Source organism: Phyllostomus discolor, chromosome 4 (assembly GCF_004126475.2).
Source record: "Phyllostomus discolor isolate MPI-MPIP mPhyDis1 chromosome 4, mPhyDis1.pri.v3, whole genome shotgun sequence".
Lineage (NCBI taxonomy): Eukaryota > Metazoa > Chordata > Mammalia > Chiroptera > Phyllostomidae > Phyllostomus > Phyllostomus discolor.
The window spans coordinates 124,474,112-124,490,379 of record NC_040906.2 but is presented as its reverse complement, the minus strand read 5'-3'; the positions used below and the strand labels follow the sequence as shown (position 1 = coordinate 124,490,379).

General features: G+C 44.4%; 1 protein-coding gene across 1 annotated transcript in view; it reads left to right on the top strand.

Annotated features, from left to right (window-relative positions):
- Window positions 1-14,671, top strand: part of GCM1 (glial cells missing transcription factor 1) — a 39,409-nt gene extending 24,738 nt beyond the window's left edge. The window contains exons 3-6 of the mRNA XM_028511051.2: window positions 7,368-7,620; window positions 8,684-8,796; window positions 9,788-9,913; window positions 11,653-14,671. Of these exons, the coding sequence (XP_028366852.1) occupies window positions 7,368-7,620; window positions 8,684-8,796; window positions 9,788-9,913; window positions 11,653-12,387 (1,227 nt within the window). The 3' untranslated portion in view covers window positions 12,388-14,671. The remainder of the gene's footprint in view (window positions 1-7,367; window positions 7,621-8,683; window positions 8,797-9,787; window positions 9,914-11,652) is intronic.
- Window positions 14,672-16,268: the final 1,597 nt, after the last annotated feature.

Sequence of the window (16,268 nt, the reverse complement as noted above, 5' to 3'; positions counted from 1 at the left end):
ATGAAAGCATTCTCAGCCACCCAAGGCATTAAACTGAAAAATTTACAACAAAAATACACACTCAATTTTGGAAATGTATCACTTATAGTTCATAGAAAAACTTTGATTTCATTGAAAAATTTAATAGAAATATCTAAGTGACCTTTAATTTGTTAAATATACTAGGGAAGTGATTAAAGTGCAAATGGCTGGTGTGGCTCAATGGGTTCAGCGCCCACCTAAAACCAAAGGCTTGTTGGTTGGATTTCTAGTCAGGGCACATGCCTGGGTTGCCAGCCAGGTCCCCCAGTTGGAGGGCGCTCGAGAAGTACCACACATTGATGCTTTTCTCCCTCTCTTTCTCCCTTCCCCTCTCTAAAAATAAATAAATAAAATCTTTTTTTTAAGTGCAGATATCCCTTAAAATTTTCTAAGCAGACAAAACACCATCCTCAGCTGCGTTTATACTGACTCTGAAATTGTATCTAGAACCAGTTTGAGATGAAAAATAAAAGGTCTTGGGAGGATGTCCACACGTACTCAATTTTATGTTTTGTGTGCAAATCTGGAAGTGGGCGGCGAACTCTGAGAAGCGGGGGCGTGGAGACAGAGCCCCTGCACTGAATTCTAATTCTGATGCTTTTTATCTGTAGAGCTTCGTGCAGGAGTTGGTTACCTTTTCTGACATCCCTTTCCTCTGGAAACAAGGTGCTTGCACTCAGTGGTCTCTCATGTGCCCTTTGATTCTAACAGTCTAGGGTACCAGATCTGTCGGCCCAGGCCCACCACAATGCCTGGGATATATTAAACAGCAAATGACAAATATGGAATTTGTTGACAAATGACTTCATTGTTTATAATCTGTGTGACTCTAAACAAACCGATCTTCTGAAGCCTTAGGCACCTCCTCGGTGAAGTGAGAATAGTGCTTCCTGTACACCCTGCCTGAAGCTCTGCCCGGTGCAGAGCAGCGTTTCCCAAAATGTTTTCAGTGCAGTGTAAGTCACGAGCAAGCGCAAGGGGTGCTGTGAAAAAAGAAAAAGAGAAATGCCAGGTTCAGCGAAGTTAAACAGATTTCTTTCCAGCGGACCTGGAGCCTTCCCAACCGACTGTGCAGTGGTGGTGCTCCCGCGAGGGAGCCGTGTTAGGAAGGGTTGCCCTAACTTGTTTTTGCCCGGGACCCTTTTTTCTTGAGTCCCTTAGGCAATTACTCTTCCTCACACCATCTGTTTGGACATTTGGGGAAAAAATGTTGTTTAAAGGATAAAATACAATGATTTTTAATTATTATAAACTTCCCCGATTTTATTTTCTGTCCCACCCACACACAGAATTTCTTGTTTATTTTTCATAATATTGTATTCTTGCCAGGATCACTATTTCTGCAATGTGTAGGCAAATTCCTGCAACTTATAAACCAAATTCCTTTCCTATTAACCCACTCATGTGCTTCAAGTTTCACGATGGTCACCTGAATGAATCCTGATTCTCATCAGGTCCCGGAAATGCCACACCCATGTACGGGTCGCAGATAAATCAAGATTTACAGGCTAATTTTTGACAACAGTGAATGGCGATGTCCGTACCGGGACATCAGACCTTTTCTGAGTGACTAGAATGTGCCAGACACTATAGCAGGCGCAGGGATACAGGGGTCCCATGGAAGAGCCGTGCTAACTGCCATGGAAGCACTCATGATCTGGGCGAAGGGAGCAGGGTGGTTAAGTGCTCAAGTAAAGGATCGGGGCAATGCAGAAAAACGCTCGAGGCGCTGGGAAGAGGAAGTGTGTAATTCAGCATGACTCCACCATGGAAAGGGCAAGGGGCCTTCTCCAGAAAAGTACATTGCAAGATGTGGGAGGATTAGAGCAGGTGAAGAAAGCAATCGAGACAATGAAGGCAGAGCAGGGCACCAGAGTCTGGAGCTATTCAAAGTCTGCATTTGAGGGAGCTTGTGCACAGTGTCCAGCAAGGAGATTTAGGAGGCTGTGGACGGGGAAAGGGGTTCAGGAGCAGGGTGTCCTAAGAGGACTGGGTTATTTTGCAGGCAGTGGGGAGCCATTAGTTTTTTGGGCTAGAAAGCAGTATGATCAGATTTGGGTTTAAAGAGTCTACATGCCCTCAATAAACCATCCCTCCCCAGTTTGTTTCATGTATGTTTCCTCCTTCCCATAGCTGCATACATGTCTTTACAAATCTTCTTTTCACTTGTTGGCCACTGCTCTAACTTGTGATTATTTTCATATCCATCTCTCCTTAATCCAGTCCCTGGGGAGCCAGCCCAGACCTGCAGGCTCTTAAATTACTCAAAACCATCATTGAGAAAAGTCTGTTTACTCCAGACCAACCTAATACACCAATTTTGCATTTTGAAAGTTCAGATATAATTGCTTTAGGGTTTTCTTGGTGCAAGCAGCAAATGTTTGGTATTGGTTTAGTTTTACTTTCATTAAAAATGTTTACCATGTGGTCCCAGAAACTGTCATTAATCCTGATTGTAATATTTGAGAGCTTTGAATCCCTAAGAAATTTCTTTTTCTTCTTTCTGATTGAAAATTGAGAAGAGAATCAGTTCCTTTTACTCCTAAATAGTCTCACTTCAGAAAGAAGGTGAGAGTGCCCACTCCATTCTGAGTACCTCAAATATGAGGTACATATTTGATAGGGAAAAAAAGATATGCATAGGTTAAATAGAAATGCAGACCAACCCAAAACCCCATGAGTCAACAACAAAGAGGTTACATCACCAGTTCAGTTAATTTCTAGATCATGATTTTAGCCAGAAAAGTTTCTGTAGCTTTTGTAGGGGGATGAGCAAAAAAAAAGATTAGCAAAGGTGAATTTTTTAGCTCTCTGCGAATTCATGCGACTACATGTGATCAGAACGAGCCAGTTGTAGTAATCTTTGTGTTTTGGTATTAGAGAGTTAACAGGTATCAGATTCTGGATCTCTTGTCAATTATTTATTATCTGGCCGCATGATCAGGTCGTGCTATGTTAGTCTAATGTAGACACCCATGATTTTATCCTCTTTGTGCAATTTTCTTGATCTCTTTAAACTTCCTGGGGCAGCGCCACCTGAATGGGCTTCCATGGTCATTGGGCCCCCTGCAATTGGGGGCAGAAATCTTCTGCTGCCCTGGGCTTCCCGTGTGATGCTAATGGGACCCTCACTGCACCAGTGGGTGCCGAACTCTCTTCTGAGTGCCTGTCAGCAGGGCCCTTGCTCAGTGGGATGGAGCGGGAAGTGGAAGGGAGATGGGAAAGAGAAGTAGGTGACATAGAGAGTTTGAAAGCTGGGTAACTCTGGCTCACTTTTGTGTGGCCTGAGCAAGTTACGAACTTTTTGTCCTTGTCTTAACCCCTTAATAAAGGAAGGAAATGGCAGGTTTAGCCGCAGCAGGAATTCTTGATTTAATTCAAAATCATTTTGTTGAATTGAATTTCTCTTTTTGACAACACTTGGAGTTTGGTTTTCAGTTCTCTCAGAAGAGATAAGTTCTTGAAAAGTTGTATGTAAATCAAAATGTGGCTTGAATTGTTTTTCTGTGTTCCATAAGTAACATCCAATTTCTTTTTGCCTCTGATTTGCTTTAAGATGTATCTGTTTGCTATCCTTGTTTTATTTGGAAACATTTATTTACAGGGAATGACTAAGCTATTATAATTAAAGAAAACCTAGTGGATGATTGCTTTAAATGAAACTAGACTATATTCAAAATGAAAACCAATTTTAATATAAAACATGGTAATGTAAATATTTTTGATGCCTTATTTCAGAATTTTGATTTTAATTTGTTCATTTTATATAATAGAATGTATTTAGTTCTCAAGGCACTCTATCAAAACTTTAAGTAGCTAAGTAAATTAAAATGAGTAGAGAATGAAGGTTGATCTCTGATTGCATAGAGTTTCAAAGCTTTTGAATGAGTTAGAGGATTAAGTCTCAGTAAAAAATTACACACAGAAGTCATAGAAACATTAATTAAGCTCCCAATGTTTTACCAATGAGGTTATGAAATATAAATTAGTTAGATTCACATGTTGGAAAACTTAAGAATATTCCCCTTAAATTATAAGCTTCTTAACCAAGAGGAAAAACAAAGAGTTACTCATGAAAAGTTAGAAATTAAAATAAACAAAAGATCTAGAAAAAAAAAAGGAAAGAAAATATTTTGTGGGGATTTGCTAAACACGATTAAGAAATGATTATTCTTTCTCTTACATTTTACTGCTCCTGTGCCTGAAATTTAAAAGGCTCTCAGAAATCCTTGTCCTTCACTTCACATCTAGATGCCTTTGACTGATTGTGAACCTGGGTTTTCCTTAATTTCAATGTCAAAAGATCAAGGATTCCACAAAGCACCCAGGTCAAAAGACTAGGCATAAATAAATAGCCAAGAGAATAGCTGGAATATTTTACTCCTAGTAATTTTCTCAAGTCCATACTTAGTCAAAATCATTGTATTAGTAATGGTGCTGGAAACCTAGGGTGCAAGTACAGGGGCTGCTGAAAAAAACGTTTAAAAGACTGTAGAGTATAAAACGTATTGTGATCCCTAATACAAACCTCAAGAATGTTAAAATAACTAAAAACACAGAGTGTGTTCTCCAAATACAATGGAATCAAACTGGAAATTAATAGCAAAAGACAACAGGAAAATCTATAAACCCATGGAAACTAAACAATATATTTCTAAATAATCCATGGGTCAAAGAGGAAGCCTGCGGGGAGGTCAAAATATACATTAAACCGAGAGAAAATGGGAAAGAGAGACAGACAGACATACAGACCGTGGAGGTCTCCTTCCCCCCTCCAGGAGCCGGTGGCTACTTCACCAGCAACCTCTGAGGTAACACCTCTTGTTACCTTCTCTCGTTAATGCCTTCCCCTCCTCCTGGCTCCTGGGACTGATGCCCTTGACCAGGCTAAAAGCGTTTGCTCTCACCTCTGAAACGTGAAAACCTCAGCTGTTCCAAGTCCACCTTGGCCTGCCTCTGCTACCCTGACAACTGTGCTTTGTGTTTGAGTAATTAAAATCCACCAGTAGATTTTACAGCCCAAACTGTTAGACAAAGGGACACATTTCAACCTGCATTTTTATTATTTCAGAGGATAAAATGTTATGCTTTCTATGGCATTTCTGTGAGGAAAACAAGAGAGCCTCATTTGGAGCTTAGGTCAGAAGGCAGAGGACAGAAGGTGGGTGGAGGAAGCAGGAGATGGGGCTGCCTGAGCTATTTCTCTCATGCTGGGGCTTTGAATTTTATCTAGCTCAGAATCCCCGAGACACTGAGGAGAAAGAGGAAGGCCTGGAAGAAGCAGACAGTCTGTTCAGCTTCTGGGCCTGACTGTGCCTCTTTCCTGGAACTCTAATGTGGCTGCCAAGAGGGGACTGCTTCTCCAGGGACCGCACTCTGACTCGTGTCCTTTCACCCCTCTCTTCTGGGCCAGCACCCCTTCCCATAGCAGCACAGGTGCTTGAGTGAGGGGCCAGCTGTCATCCGTGCCCTGAGAAGGCGGGTGGTGGAACTGGAGCAGCACCAGTCATGCTTTGTTTGTGGTGCTTGGACTCCTGTCTTGCATTCAGCTTGGTGAAGTTTAAAGCATGAAGTGACTGCTACGTGAGCCTTTCTTCTCCTGAAAGCTGGTGGCTCCCGCCATCACACTGGCTCACTGTGTGTGGCCCTGGGTCTAATAGAGTACCAGCTAATGTTGATGTGGAACTTGCCACGTGCCAAACACTGTGTTGAATGTTTTGTATGTGTTAACAGATTCCATCCTTATAACCTCCCTGTGGGGTAGGTACTCCTGGTACAGAGAGGAAAAGGCACTGAGGGGGCAAGGAACTGTGTTAAGACTCACACCCAGGCCATCTGCCTCCACCTGCCTGCTCTTAGCCGGGCATTGGCAAACGTTCTGTAAAGGGCCACATAGTAAACATGTTAGGCTTTGCGGGCAATCCAGTATGTGCCATCACTACTCAGCTCTGCCATGGTGGTATAACGTATTCGTGGACAATAATAAAATGAAGGGACATGGTTGTGTTCCAATAGAACTTCACCTACAAAAAGAGACAGTGGGCTGGATTTGGCCCATGGGCCCTAGATTGCAAACCCAAGTTCTTAACCACTAATCTCTCATGTACGTAAAACCTCTCCTATTTCCTTAGACCTAACTTAGCTCCCGTGACATTTCATTCAAACCGCAGCTGTCATTATGTGAGGCTTACAGGCCTGTTCTTTGCAGTACTGTTTGAACTGTGTTTTATCAATGTTCCCGTTTCAGAGAAGAACAAACCGAGGCTTAAAAGACAAAAATAACTTGCCCAGATTCTCAGGTTACAAAGTTCTTTGGCATGTTCTAAACTTGAATTTTATCTCAGTCAACATCAGTAGTACCCTGATCACTCCTTCAGGACTGCCTAGAATTTTCTAATCTGATCTTCTGGAATTTTCTTAATGAACAATGTTCTTATGCCATGGCAGCTCTCTGGAAGCTGTGGGGATGACATAGCCCAAGTCTGATGCCTGAGATTGCTTAATAATTCTTACTGTAAGAACCAGGTGGGATCTGTCAAATGGAGCATGTCTGAACCAAAGCAGGGTGTAAAGAGTGTGAGCCACGCACCAGTGACTAATATTTAATTATTAGAACTACTCTTGAGATCCTCAGATCTTGTTATCCCTATCACACACAGGCACAGGAAGCCAAATAACTTAGGCTCTGGTGTTGGGTGCCTTAGTGTAGTTGGATGTTCACGCACAGGGAATAGTGCCAGTCCTGGGCAAGAAGAGAGACACTTCTGGTCACAGTCAACTCTTCCTTACTTTCCGCCCTGCTTGAGGGACATGGCTACGGGAGTAGAGAAAAGGGAGGAAAATCTCCCCGGGGCAGGAAGCGGCTCTCCAAATTCATGCACCAGGTTCTCCAGTCTTCCCACTGCCGGTGACTTTGCACAAACCCTGTTCTTAATAAGAAATCCGCACTGTGGTAGGAGATAGTATCTCGCTGTCTTGCCCCAAGGATTTCCACACTGTGTCACAGCACAGTAATATTACTTCACCCTCAAAAATTCTTAGTGAAAATGGTCCCAACCCTTATCACCAAGGGTTGGAGAAGCAGCCATCAGGTGGGACTCGGGGGGCTGAACCCCAGCTCACTGCAGTCCAGGGAGCAGAGGTTCAGTAGACTCAGCAGCTGTGTTGCTGCCGCTGTGCTGAGTTCTCAGGCCTCACCACCTGAACTAGACCCAGCTTGGTCTTTGCGAAGGCCTCTCACCTAGCTCCTGAGTGCTGAAACAACCTTTGTGTCTGTTGTCTCCTCAGTGATGGACAGCTGTGTCTTGTAGCTTCAAATATAATAATACTCTTTGTGTTTCTGTAAGGATGTGAAAAAGATTGACTGGTTCCAAGAATGGCCAGATTCCTACGAGAAGTTCATCTACAGCGCAGAGGACAGGAATGCGCAGAGGCACCTGAGCAGCTGGGCCATGCGCAACACCAACAACCACAACTCACGCATCCTCAAGAAGTCCTGCCTGGGCGTGGTGGTGTGCAGCCGCAACTGCTCCACCAGCGAGGGCCGCAAGATCTACCTGAGACCTGCCATCTGTGACAAAGCGCGGCAGAAGCAGCAGAGTGAGTAGGGCTCGCTGGCCTTGGAGATGAGGCTGGCTTCATTCAAAGGCTCCTGCGCAGATGGGCCACTACTTCCCAGCACATCCCAAGGGCCCAACCTTCACACTGGAGAGTGGGGAGACCAGGGCGTTCCTATGTAGAACATATTAAGGAGAACCAACCACTCCCCTCGTCCCCCATGGGGGGATGGCCCCACAGGTCTGCCGGGCCAGAGCACCCACATTAAAAGTGCTCCCTTGGGTTAAGACACCTGACTCAAGGCCTCTGTTAAAAGAAAGATGCCTCACTTACAGGTCTAACACTAATTCGTCAGTGCGCCCATGTAAAGTTTAGGAAAAAGTTGTTTCTCAGACTCGCCTCCTGACCTCCCGGGGAATGGGTCCCTGTGTGATCTCAAGCAGTGCTTTGATTTTCAGTGAAGCATGGGGACTAAACTTAGGGTTAGACTCATTCCATGACATTTAGGTTGATGCCATCATCACATGCTGAAATATGTGCTCATTTTGTTTTTTTTATCATATTTATTAGACTGTGAAATCCGTTCAGCATTCCCTGTGATTTGCCCACTTCAGATCTCAAGTTACTTCATGTTCTGTCCTTGTAACCTGTCTCCAAGACTGGCTCTCAGGGCAGGACCCAACATCAGTCATTCACACTTCAGTGGAGATTTGGTAGCTGTGTTCTCTGTCCCACGTGGCTTTGGCCCTTGCCCCTGAGTTCTAATCGTGAAGTAAAAGAACTTTTTCTTCTCTACAAAGAATTTCAAGTATCAGTAAATAACTAGGGAAGGATTTTCTGCTCAGAGGCACGCCCCACAACCTGTGAAATACCCCATTCCTCTGGCCACTTCCTCTGTCCACACGTGAGACTGACTGGGACCATTATGGTGGCCAGGCTTCCAAGGGCCGGGGTAACACCCAGTTGTTGGCAGTGCATCAAGCTGTGCCCAGGTGTGCTCTCTGCCATCCAGGAGTCCAGGCTGCCACCGCCAGGACTGCGCACACTTGGGAGTCAGCTGGCGTGGCTCAGCCAGGCAAGGTCACCATCCTCTGCTCTTTTGTAGGGAAACGCTGCCCCAACTGCGACAGCCCTCTGAAGCTACTTGCTTGCCGAGGCCACGGGGGCTTCCCGGTTACCAACTTCTGGAGGCATGATGGACGCTTCATATTTTTCCAGGTCGGATTTAGTTAGAGTGATAACATACATTTCTCGTTAATTCAAGAAATGTTTACAGAGTACGAGGAAGAGTCTCATACTGGAGGTGCCCAGGTGAAGGAGACCCGACACCAGCCACAAGGCACACTCTGGGCGAGCAAGTGTCTGTACCCCACACCTCGACAGAGGTGCCGAACGCCGAGCCCTTGAGGGTAGCTGGCCGCCTCTGGCTCGGGCCCCTGAGGGGTTAGTGATCTGATTGCACTCGGGTTGGCAGCCCTGCCTCACGTGGCAGCCCCTGACAGATCCCAGAGTAAACCCCAGCTCTGACTTCTGCAGGGCTCTGTGGACTGAAACACTTCACTCCCCTGAGCCCCAGTTTCCTGTGACATCTGGGTATTGAGATGTAAACGTGGGGCAGTGCTGTGGACAGTGGTGAAGAGCGGCCTCTCCCAGCAGACTGCCTGGATTTGAATCGGTGGAGTGCTGGTCACCCCGCCCTCCAGAGAGAAAATGTTCTGGTTTGCCAGTCAGGGTTCGCCAGTTCCAGTGCTAACACTCTTCCTATTGTGGCTGATTTCAAGCTGTGGGATGTTTTAAACACCCCGCTCACAGGAGTCCCCATGTCTTTAGCGAGTGGCTCGCAGCTTGGCTGGCTCCAGCACATTTTGAATCCCAGCTCACCCACTTACTAGGGGGAGTGACCCCAGTGCCATAATCTCTCCATGCCTTGATGTCCTACTCTGTAAACTGGGGACAAGAGCGATGGTGTGTGCATTCAGGGCTGTGCTGCAGGTCAAATGGGATCGTGCGCAGCAGGCATCGCTTGCTGTCCCTACACATGTGGCTTTGCCACGTGGGTGAGAGATGAGCAGCCTGAACAGAAACAGGCAGGCCGGAAAGCGCAGGGTGGAAGTGGGAGGCACTTAAAAAGCTTAGCCATTCTTAGGGTAAAATTGCACACACCAGAAGTACCACCCGGTTACTTATTTTATGTCCTGTCTCTCTTAAGTCAAAGGGAGAACATGACCATCCAAAACCTGAAACCAAGTTGGAAGCCGAGGCCAGAAGAACAATGAAGAAGGTGCACACTCCTTCTTCCTCCATCCTGAAGCTGAACAGGGGCCCAGAGGCAAAGGTAGTCTGTCCCCACATGGGTTCAAAACATCCTGCAACTCACCACCCGTTACCTACAAATCAGAGCCTGAAGTCATTTCCCGTCAGGCTCAGCTATAAGCAGGCACCTGCCACAGAAGCAGAACCCAAGGTTTTCCTCTTAATGTCCACCATCTTTGTAGCATGCTCTCAATTATACATTCTGTCTAATTTTAGGAGCTTCTTCCCTGCTACAATGAAAAGGACACTGGGATTAGCACTTAACTTGTATTTGGCACTCTATATTTTGGTTCTGGTAGAAACAAAATTAACTAAAACGATCTCCATAAATGTCAGCCTCATGCTTCCCCCCCACCAATTTTTTTTTTTTTACTGAGAACAGATCACAGCTGACCATCAATGCAGGGGTTAGGGCCGCTGACCCCCATCCCCGCCAGCCGTTGAAAATATGCATGTAGCTTTCAATGCCCCCAAAACTTAAGTTGTCCCTTGGTTGTCCCATAGGGGACTGGATCTAGGACCCCTCATGGGTACTGAAATGCACAGGTGCTCAGATCCCCTGTATAAACTGGAGCAGGTCCGTGCAGACAGGTGCCATCTGCACCCATAGATTCCCGACTTCAGATAAAAAACAGAGCAGGTATTTACTGAAAAAATCCACAAGTAAGTGGGTCAGCACAGTTCAAATCCATGTTGTCTACGGGTCACCTGTATTTCCTTAGCACTCTTCACCGAGATGGAATAACAAGGCAGTTTCTGAAAACAGTGGTCCTCGGAGTGGGGGCTGGGAGGGTGTGCTATGGAGTCCGTGCCTCAGGGGGTTATATTGTACTCTAGATTTGTCTGCTTGATCGTGAGAGTGAGTCCTGTATTTTTCTACTGTTCAGTGTTCCACATTTCTTTTCAGAAGGGCAGAAATGGAGCCAGTCCATCCCTGGAGGCTCTAAATGTACTTTACATTTTTTTAAATATGTAACTTGTGTCTCTTGTCAGGAAATGTAAGCCCCAAGTTCAAGTAACTGGCCCCCATCCCTTCTCCCAGCCATGGGACACGTTGAAGGGCACTTCTTCCCACCTACTCTTCCCTGGTCACAGCCTCTCTCCACTCCTCATCCTCTTATTAGTCAATAGTTTTACCTGAACAAGAGGGTTACTTAATTCCCGACTAGATTCTTTTTCAGTAATTAACTGGGAAACAATATACTTCCTCCACTTATAGAAATATATTTACCACTTCATGGTCTAGAAGTCCTATTTATGATTCAGCAAAATGAGTTTATAGAAAAGTCTTGAGAAAAATAAAAATAACAACCCTAGTGTCTTGGACTCCACATAGCACTAAACGATAGAAAAGTCAAGGAGGGAAATGTGGGTGAGAGAGAGGGAGAGAGAGATCCCCTGAGAGTTGTACTGAGTCTAAGATAAAGCTTTGAAGCTGCAGTTTCACTTTTCTTAAATAGCATTTCAAAGTGCCTCACAGAGGCCTTTAGGATGTCAGGTTGTCCTCTGAGGGTGAAATGTTTCTACACACTCGTGTCGGAGCAGATAGCAATTCAGCTCCCCCGGGTTAGTGAGGTTAGACTGGAATCGGGAGCGGCCTTTACTGCTCAGGCGCCGCTGCTCTGTGTGTTCAGGCTTCGGCGCGGAAGGAGGGAGGAGACTGGCGGGGAACCCGTGAGTGCGGAGGAACTCGTGGGCACCTGGGGTAGGTGTGTCAACTGGCCTAACTTATCAACATGAACTCTTCACTTTCCTTTCCAGTCTGTTCCAGCAGAAACACAGAGTTGGGGGAATTTACCTTTGTCTTGGTCTTTCCAGGAAGGCATCCAGTTGCCTCCTAGTGACAGTGGACATTTAATGGCTAATGCTCCCCCGCAGAAGTCACCTAATGATGGTTTGTTTAAGAGTTACAGTTTGGGGGGAACCACTGACCTGGCAGATCCCACTGCTTCCATGTGCCCCGCTGAGCTCTATGAGAAGTGCAAAGTGCCCAGCAGTCGGATCTACAGCAGTGGAGACCTGCTTCAGCCTTCTGTCTCTGGAGTCCGCTCTGATTACAGTGATCTGCAGACATGGAATAAAAACGCCGCTTTGGGGAGGAATCCTTTCAACGACAGCAGTTGCCCCAGTTACACTTTTCCTCAGACCAGCTGGTCTTACGACTTCCCCCCTCCCCAGAGTTCCTTAGAACCCCTTCCCCAGCAGATTCCAGTGGAGCCCCCTGCAGCCAAAACTAGCTCTCATCCGTCATGGCCCAATCCAGGGCCTGATCCTTATGAAGAGAAAGTGCACGTGGATCTTAACAGCTACTACCCTTCCACCACGGGCCACTCGCCCCAGGAAGACCCCTTTCTCTTTACCTATACCTCTTACCCGCACCATCAGTACTCGCTGCCGGGCAAGAGCAGCAAGTGGAATTTTGATGAAGACATGAGGTACATGGGTTTGGAGCACTACAACAATGAGATGCTTCTGAATCTCTGTCCCTTAAGATGATCTAGATCTGAACCCTTGCGCATCGTCAGTAGAAATGTAATTTGGTGCAGTCATCATGGAAAACAGCATGGAGGTTTCTCAAAAAATGAAAAGTAGAACTGCCATATGATCCAGTAATCCCACTTCTGGGTATATGTCTGAAGCAAACAGCATCCCTATGTCAAAGGGATTGCCAGCACCCCCACAGCCGTTGCGCCATTACTTACAATAGCCCAGACATGGAAACGTACCCACTAATGGGAGAGTGGATAAAGAAATCATCATGTATATAGATAAACGATGGAACACTATTTAGCCTTAAAAAAGAAGGAATCCTGCCATTTGTGACAGCATGGATGGACCATGGAGGCATTGTGCTGAATGACATAAATCAGACAAAGAAAGATTCACTTATATGTGGAATCTGAAAAAGGAAACTCAAATTCTAGAATCGGAGATCAGATTTATGGGATCCAGAGGCAGACGGTGGGGGGTGGGGTAACTGGGCAAATGTAAATATGTCTTCTGGATAAAAGCCTATAATCAGATATATGTTTTGCAAATATTGTTTCCCAGTTTTTGTATCGTCTTTATTCCATGTCTACAGAGATATTCTCTTATCTTTTCTTCTAGAAATTTTTATATTTTCAGTTCTTACATTTAGGTGCGTGTTCCCTTTCTAATTAATTTTTGTATATGGGGTGAGGTAACCAGGGTTAAGCTTCATTTTAGTTGAATATAGATATTAGATTATTTTAGCATCATCTGTTGAATCAAAGTTTTATCATAGTCTTTGGTGAAATGAATATCTAGAATTTCTGCTTTTATGAATTGTGTATAGCTGGGCTATTTGGTATACTATAATTATATTTCCTTTTTTTAGACAACAGGTAGTTTCTCCTAGAGTTGATAATTGTCTCATTGTGTTGCTTACTTTCCTGTGTAAACAACAATAGGCTATCCTCAAACACTGTCTAAGCAGTAAAAGTCCTTTTCTTTATAGTAACTCATATTTTTCTTACAGTACTGCTCTACTGTCTTCTAGCTACCAGCATTACTGTTGAGAAGTCTGAATGTCATTTTGTTTTCTAGTCCTATAACTATGGCTTACTCTTTCTTTTTAGGTGCTTTTAGGATCTTTTCATTACTCTGGTTAATTGAAATATCATGATAATGAGTGTTGGTATGGTTTTTTTTATTTTTTATTCATTGTACAAGACATTTCTTCATACTTTTTACCTGATCATACAGATCTTTCAGTTCTGAGAGATGCTTTCATTTGTTTATTTTTTAAAAAAATAATTGTCACTGTGAACATGGCTATGGCACTGGGGCCTTGAGGTGGCATCTTCTGGTCCCTGCACACCAGCCTCGATCTGCTCTTGGTGCAAAACTCACAGAGAAACATAAATGCATAACAACATAAAGAGGTACTGGAACAGCAGGAATCATCGATCCTGTACCAGAAACTTCAGGAGATGTTGTCTACTGCAGTCTGCCTGGAGTTAGGACACACTTGAACAAACAAGACAAATTTGGTGCTCTGGAAAGTGTGAAAGCTGCTAGTGAACTCCATCCTCCTCTATCGGAGAGATAACTGAGATTCATGAAGCTCTTGCAGTAAAACCAGGACTTATCAACAAATCTTGTTGTGACGCTGGTTAATGACCAAGATGACCCTGAGTGACCTGCAGAACTGGATGCTCAGAGGAGTGAAGAAGCACATGAGAAATACATGAAATCTACCGAGGAGTGGAAATGGAACCCCGCCAAATAAAGTGGTACGAAACAACTTAATCTCGCATAGTGTTTTTCAGTTAGTGGGGGAGAGAAGATTTAAAATAGCGACTTTTAGCAGTACCAGTGGAAAAAGAAACTAATTAGAACCATGCTACTGGGAGAAAATAGTTCTTAACTTTCTAGTGATGGCAGATGAACACAATATACATCTTTTTCCCAATACCCTATAATTTTTAGGCTAGGCTACAGTTATAATATTCAGAATTCTTGAAATTATCTTTGGTATCAACTAGTTATAAGATTATATAATTCAAGGATAATATTGTCATAAGGCTTATATAATGTAACTTGCTTACATCCATCTCTGGATTTGGGTCAAAATATTTAATAATCTTTTCCATTGGAGATAACTGGCAGTGGAGACGTCTGTATTTGTTGAACAATGTCAGGTGACAAACAATACTACCTTAGTTTTGTAATACGCTGTGTTTGCTGATGCTATTTTTATACAGTGAAGCAATGGCCTTGTAGGAAAATAAGTAATAGTCTAATAAAATATTAAACTTCTTCATTAAGCATAATAATTGCCTCTTCTCTTTTTTCTGGTTTCTTTTTGGAATTTCTCTTAGTGGAGTGTTGCACGTGACCGGTTTTCACGGGGCACCTACTGGTACACTGGCCCCAGTGCGGTGCCCACGCTGAGCCAGGCGAGCTGTCTCGGCCACATTCACTGAGCCTTGGCTGGTTCCAGGAACCACGCCTGGATGTAGAGAAAGTTACCAGACATCACAGCTGACTGAAGGGATCCAGATGTATGAAGGTCAAGATAAGATACAGATAGAAAAGCATAAAAGACAAAAAATGGGAACACATGGATTTTCCTAGTTACTACAGCACTGGAGTGTGTTTTTTATGATGTCACGATCTGTGTGTGTAACCCAGACACATCCGGTTTAGCACTTGACTCAGTGCAAGGCTCCTAGCAACGCTCAGTGTATGTAACTAATAGAACAGCCCAAATGTAAAGAAATATCAAAAGCTAATCAAAACCAACAGTGGAGACAAATACTCTGACTTCAGTGAACAGGTAGTAAGAATAAAATGTCCAAAGTAAGAACATCGTAATCTTTCAGTTCAAAATGGCAGAACATATATATGCTTTTGCCACCTCTTCCTGAGATCTTATTAAATGTCAGTAATAAAGTACAAAAAATATAATTAACTCATGAGCCAAGAGAACATAAGGGAGATGATGAGTACATCAGAGATATCAGCACATTTCTGGGCAGTGGGAGGCAGGTGGGATGCATGCTGACCTCCACTGAGGAGGCTCAGAAGTGAGATGGCGGAGGCAGGACTGGGGAGGGGTGGAGGTGGAGAGCGTCATGTCACTGAGCTGAAGGGTGGGAATGAGGGGAGGGGCACTGAAAACAGTGCCAACACTTGGAGGTCCTACAGATGCGCTGCTACCAGTCAGGCCCTCTCTCAGCAGGCGTTCATCCAATCACAGAACCTAGGAAATAAAAAAACATAAAACCCAAGAATTGTCTCAAAAGACACGAAATTATCTATTCTAGGAGAACTAAAGCTTCTACTAGGGTACTTGTTCCCCAGAATAAAACCCTTCTCATGCTTGCTTTTTGGGGGCCAAGCTCTGAAGACATTCTAAAGCAAAGCCTGCTTACTTGGCATCCATCTGATCTTGATGCTGGATATGTAAGCCCACAGATAAGGAGAAATAATCCTTGCCCCCTATGTGGCCCTGCAGTGACCTATTTCCATGGACTCAATAATGTAAACAGTGTTCATTGGTTTCCAGCCTTGAAAATTAACTATAGCCCTAGCTGGTGTGGCTCAGTAGATTGAGCACCAGCCTGCAAACTAGAAGGTCACAGGTTCAAGTCCCAGTCAGGGCAGATGCCTGGGTCGTGAGCCAGGTCTCCAGTTGGGAGTTTGTGGAAGGCAGCCAATCGATGTTTCTTTCACATGTGTTTCCCTCCTTCCCTTTCTCTTTCCTTTCTCCTCTGTCTAAAAATAAATAAAATCTTTTTTAAAAGAAAATTAACCACACAAATTACAAAAGACCCATAAAGCTCAAGCACAGAACATAAGAGTTGTGAAGGTGCATTAAAAGTTAAAGTGAAGCTGGATCTGGACATCAG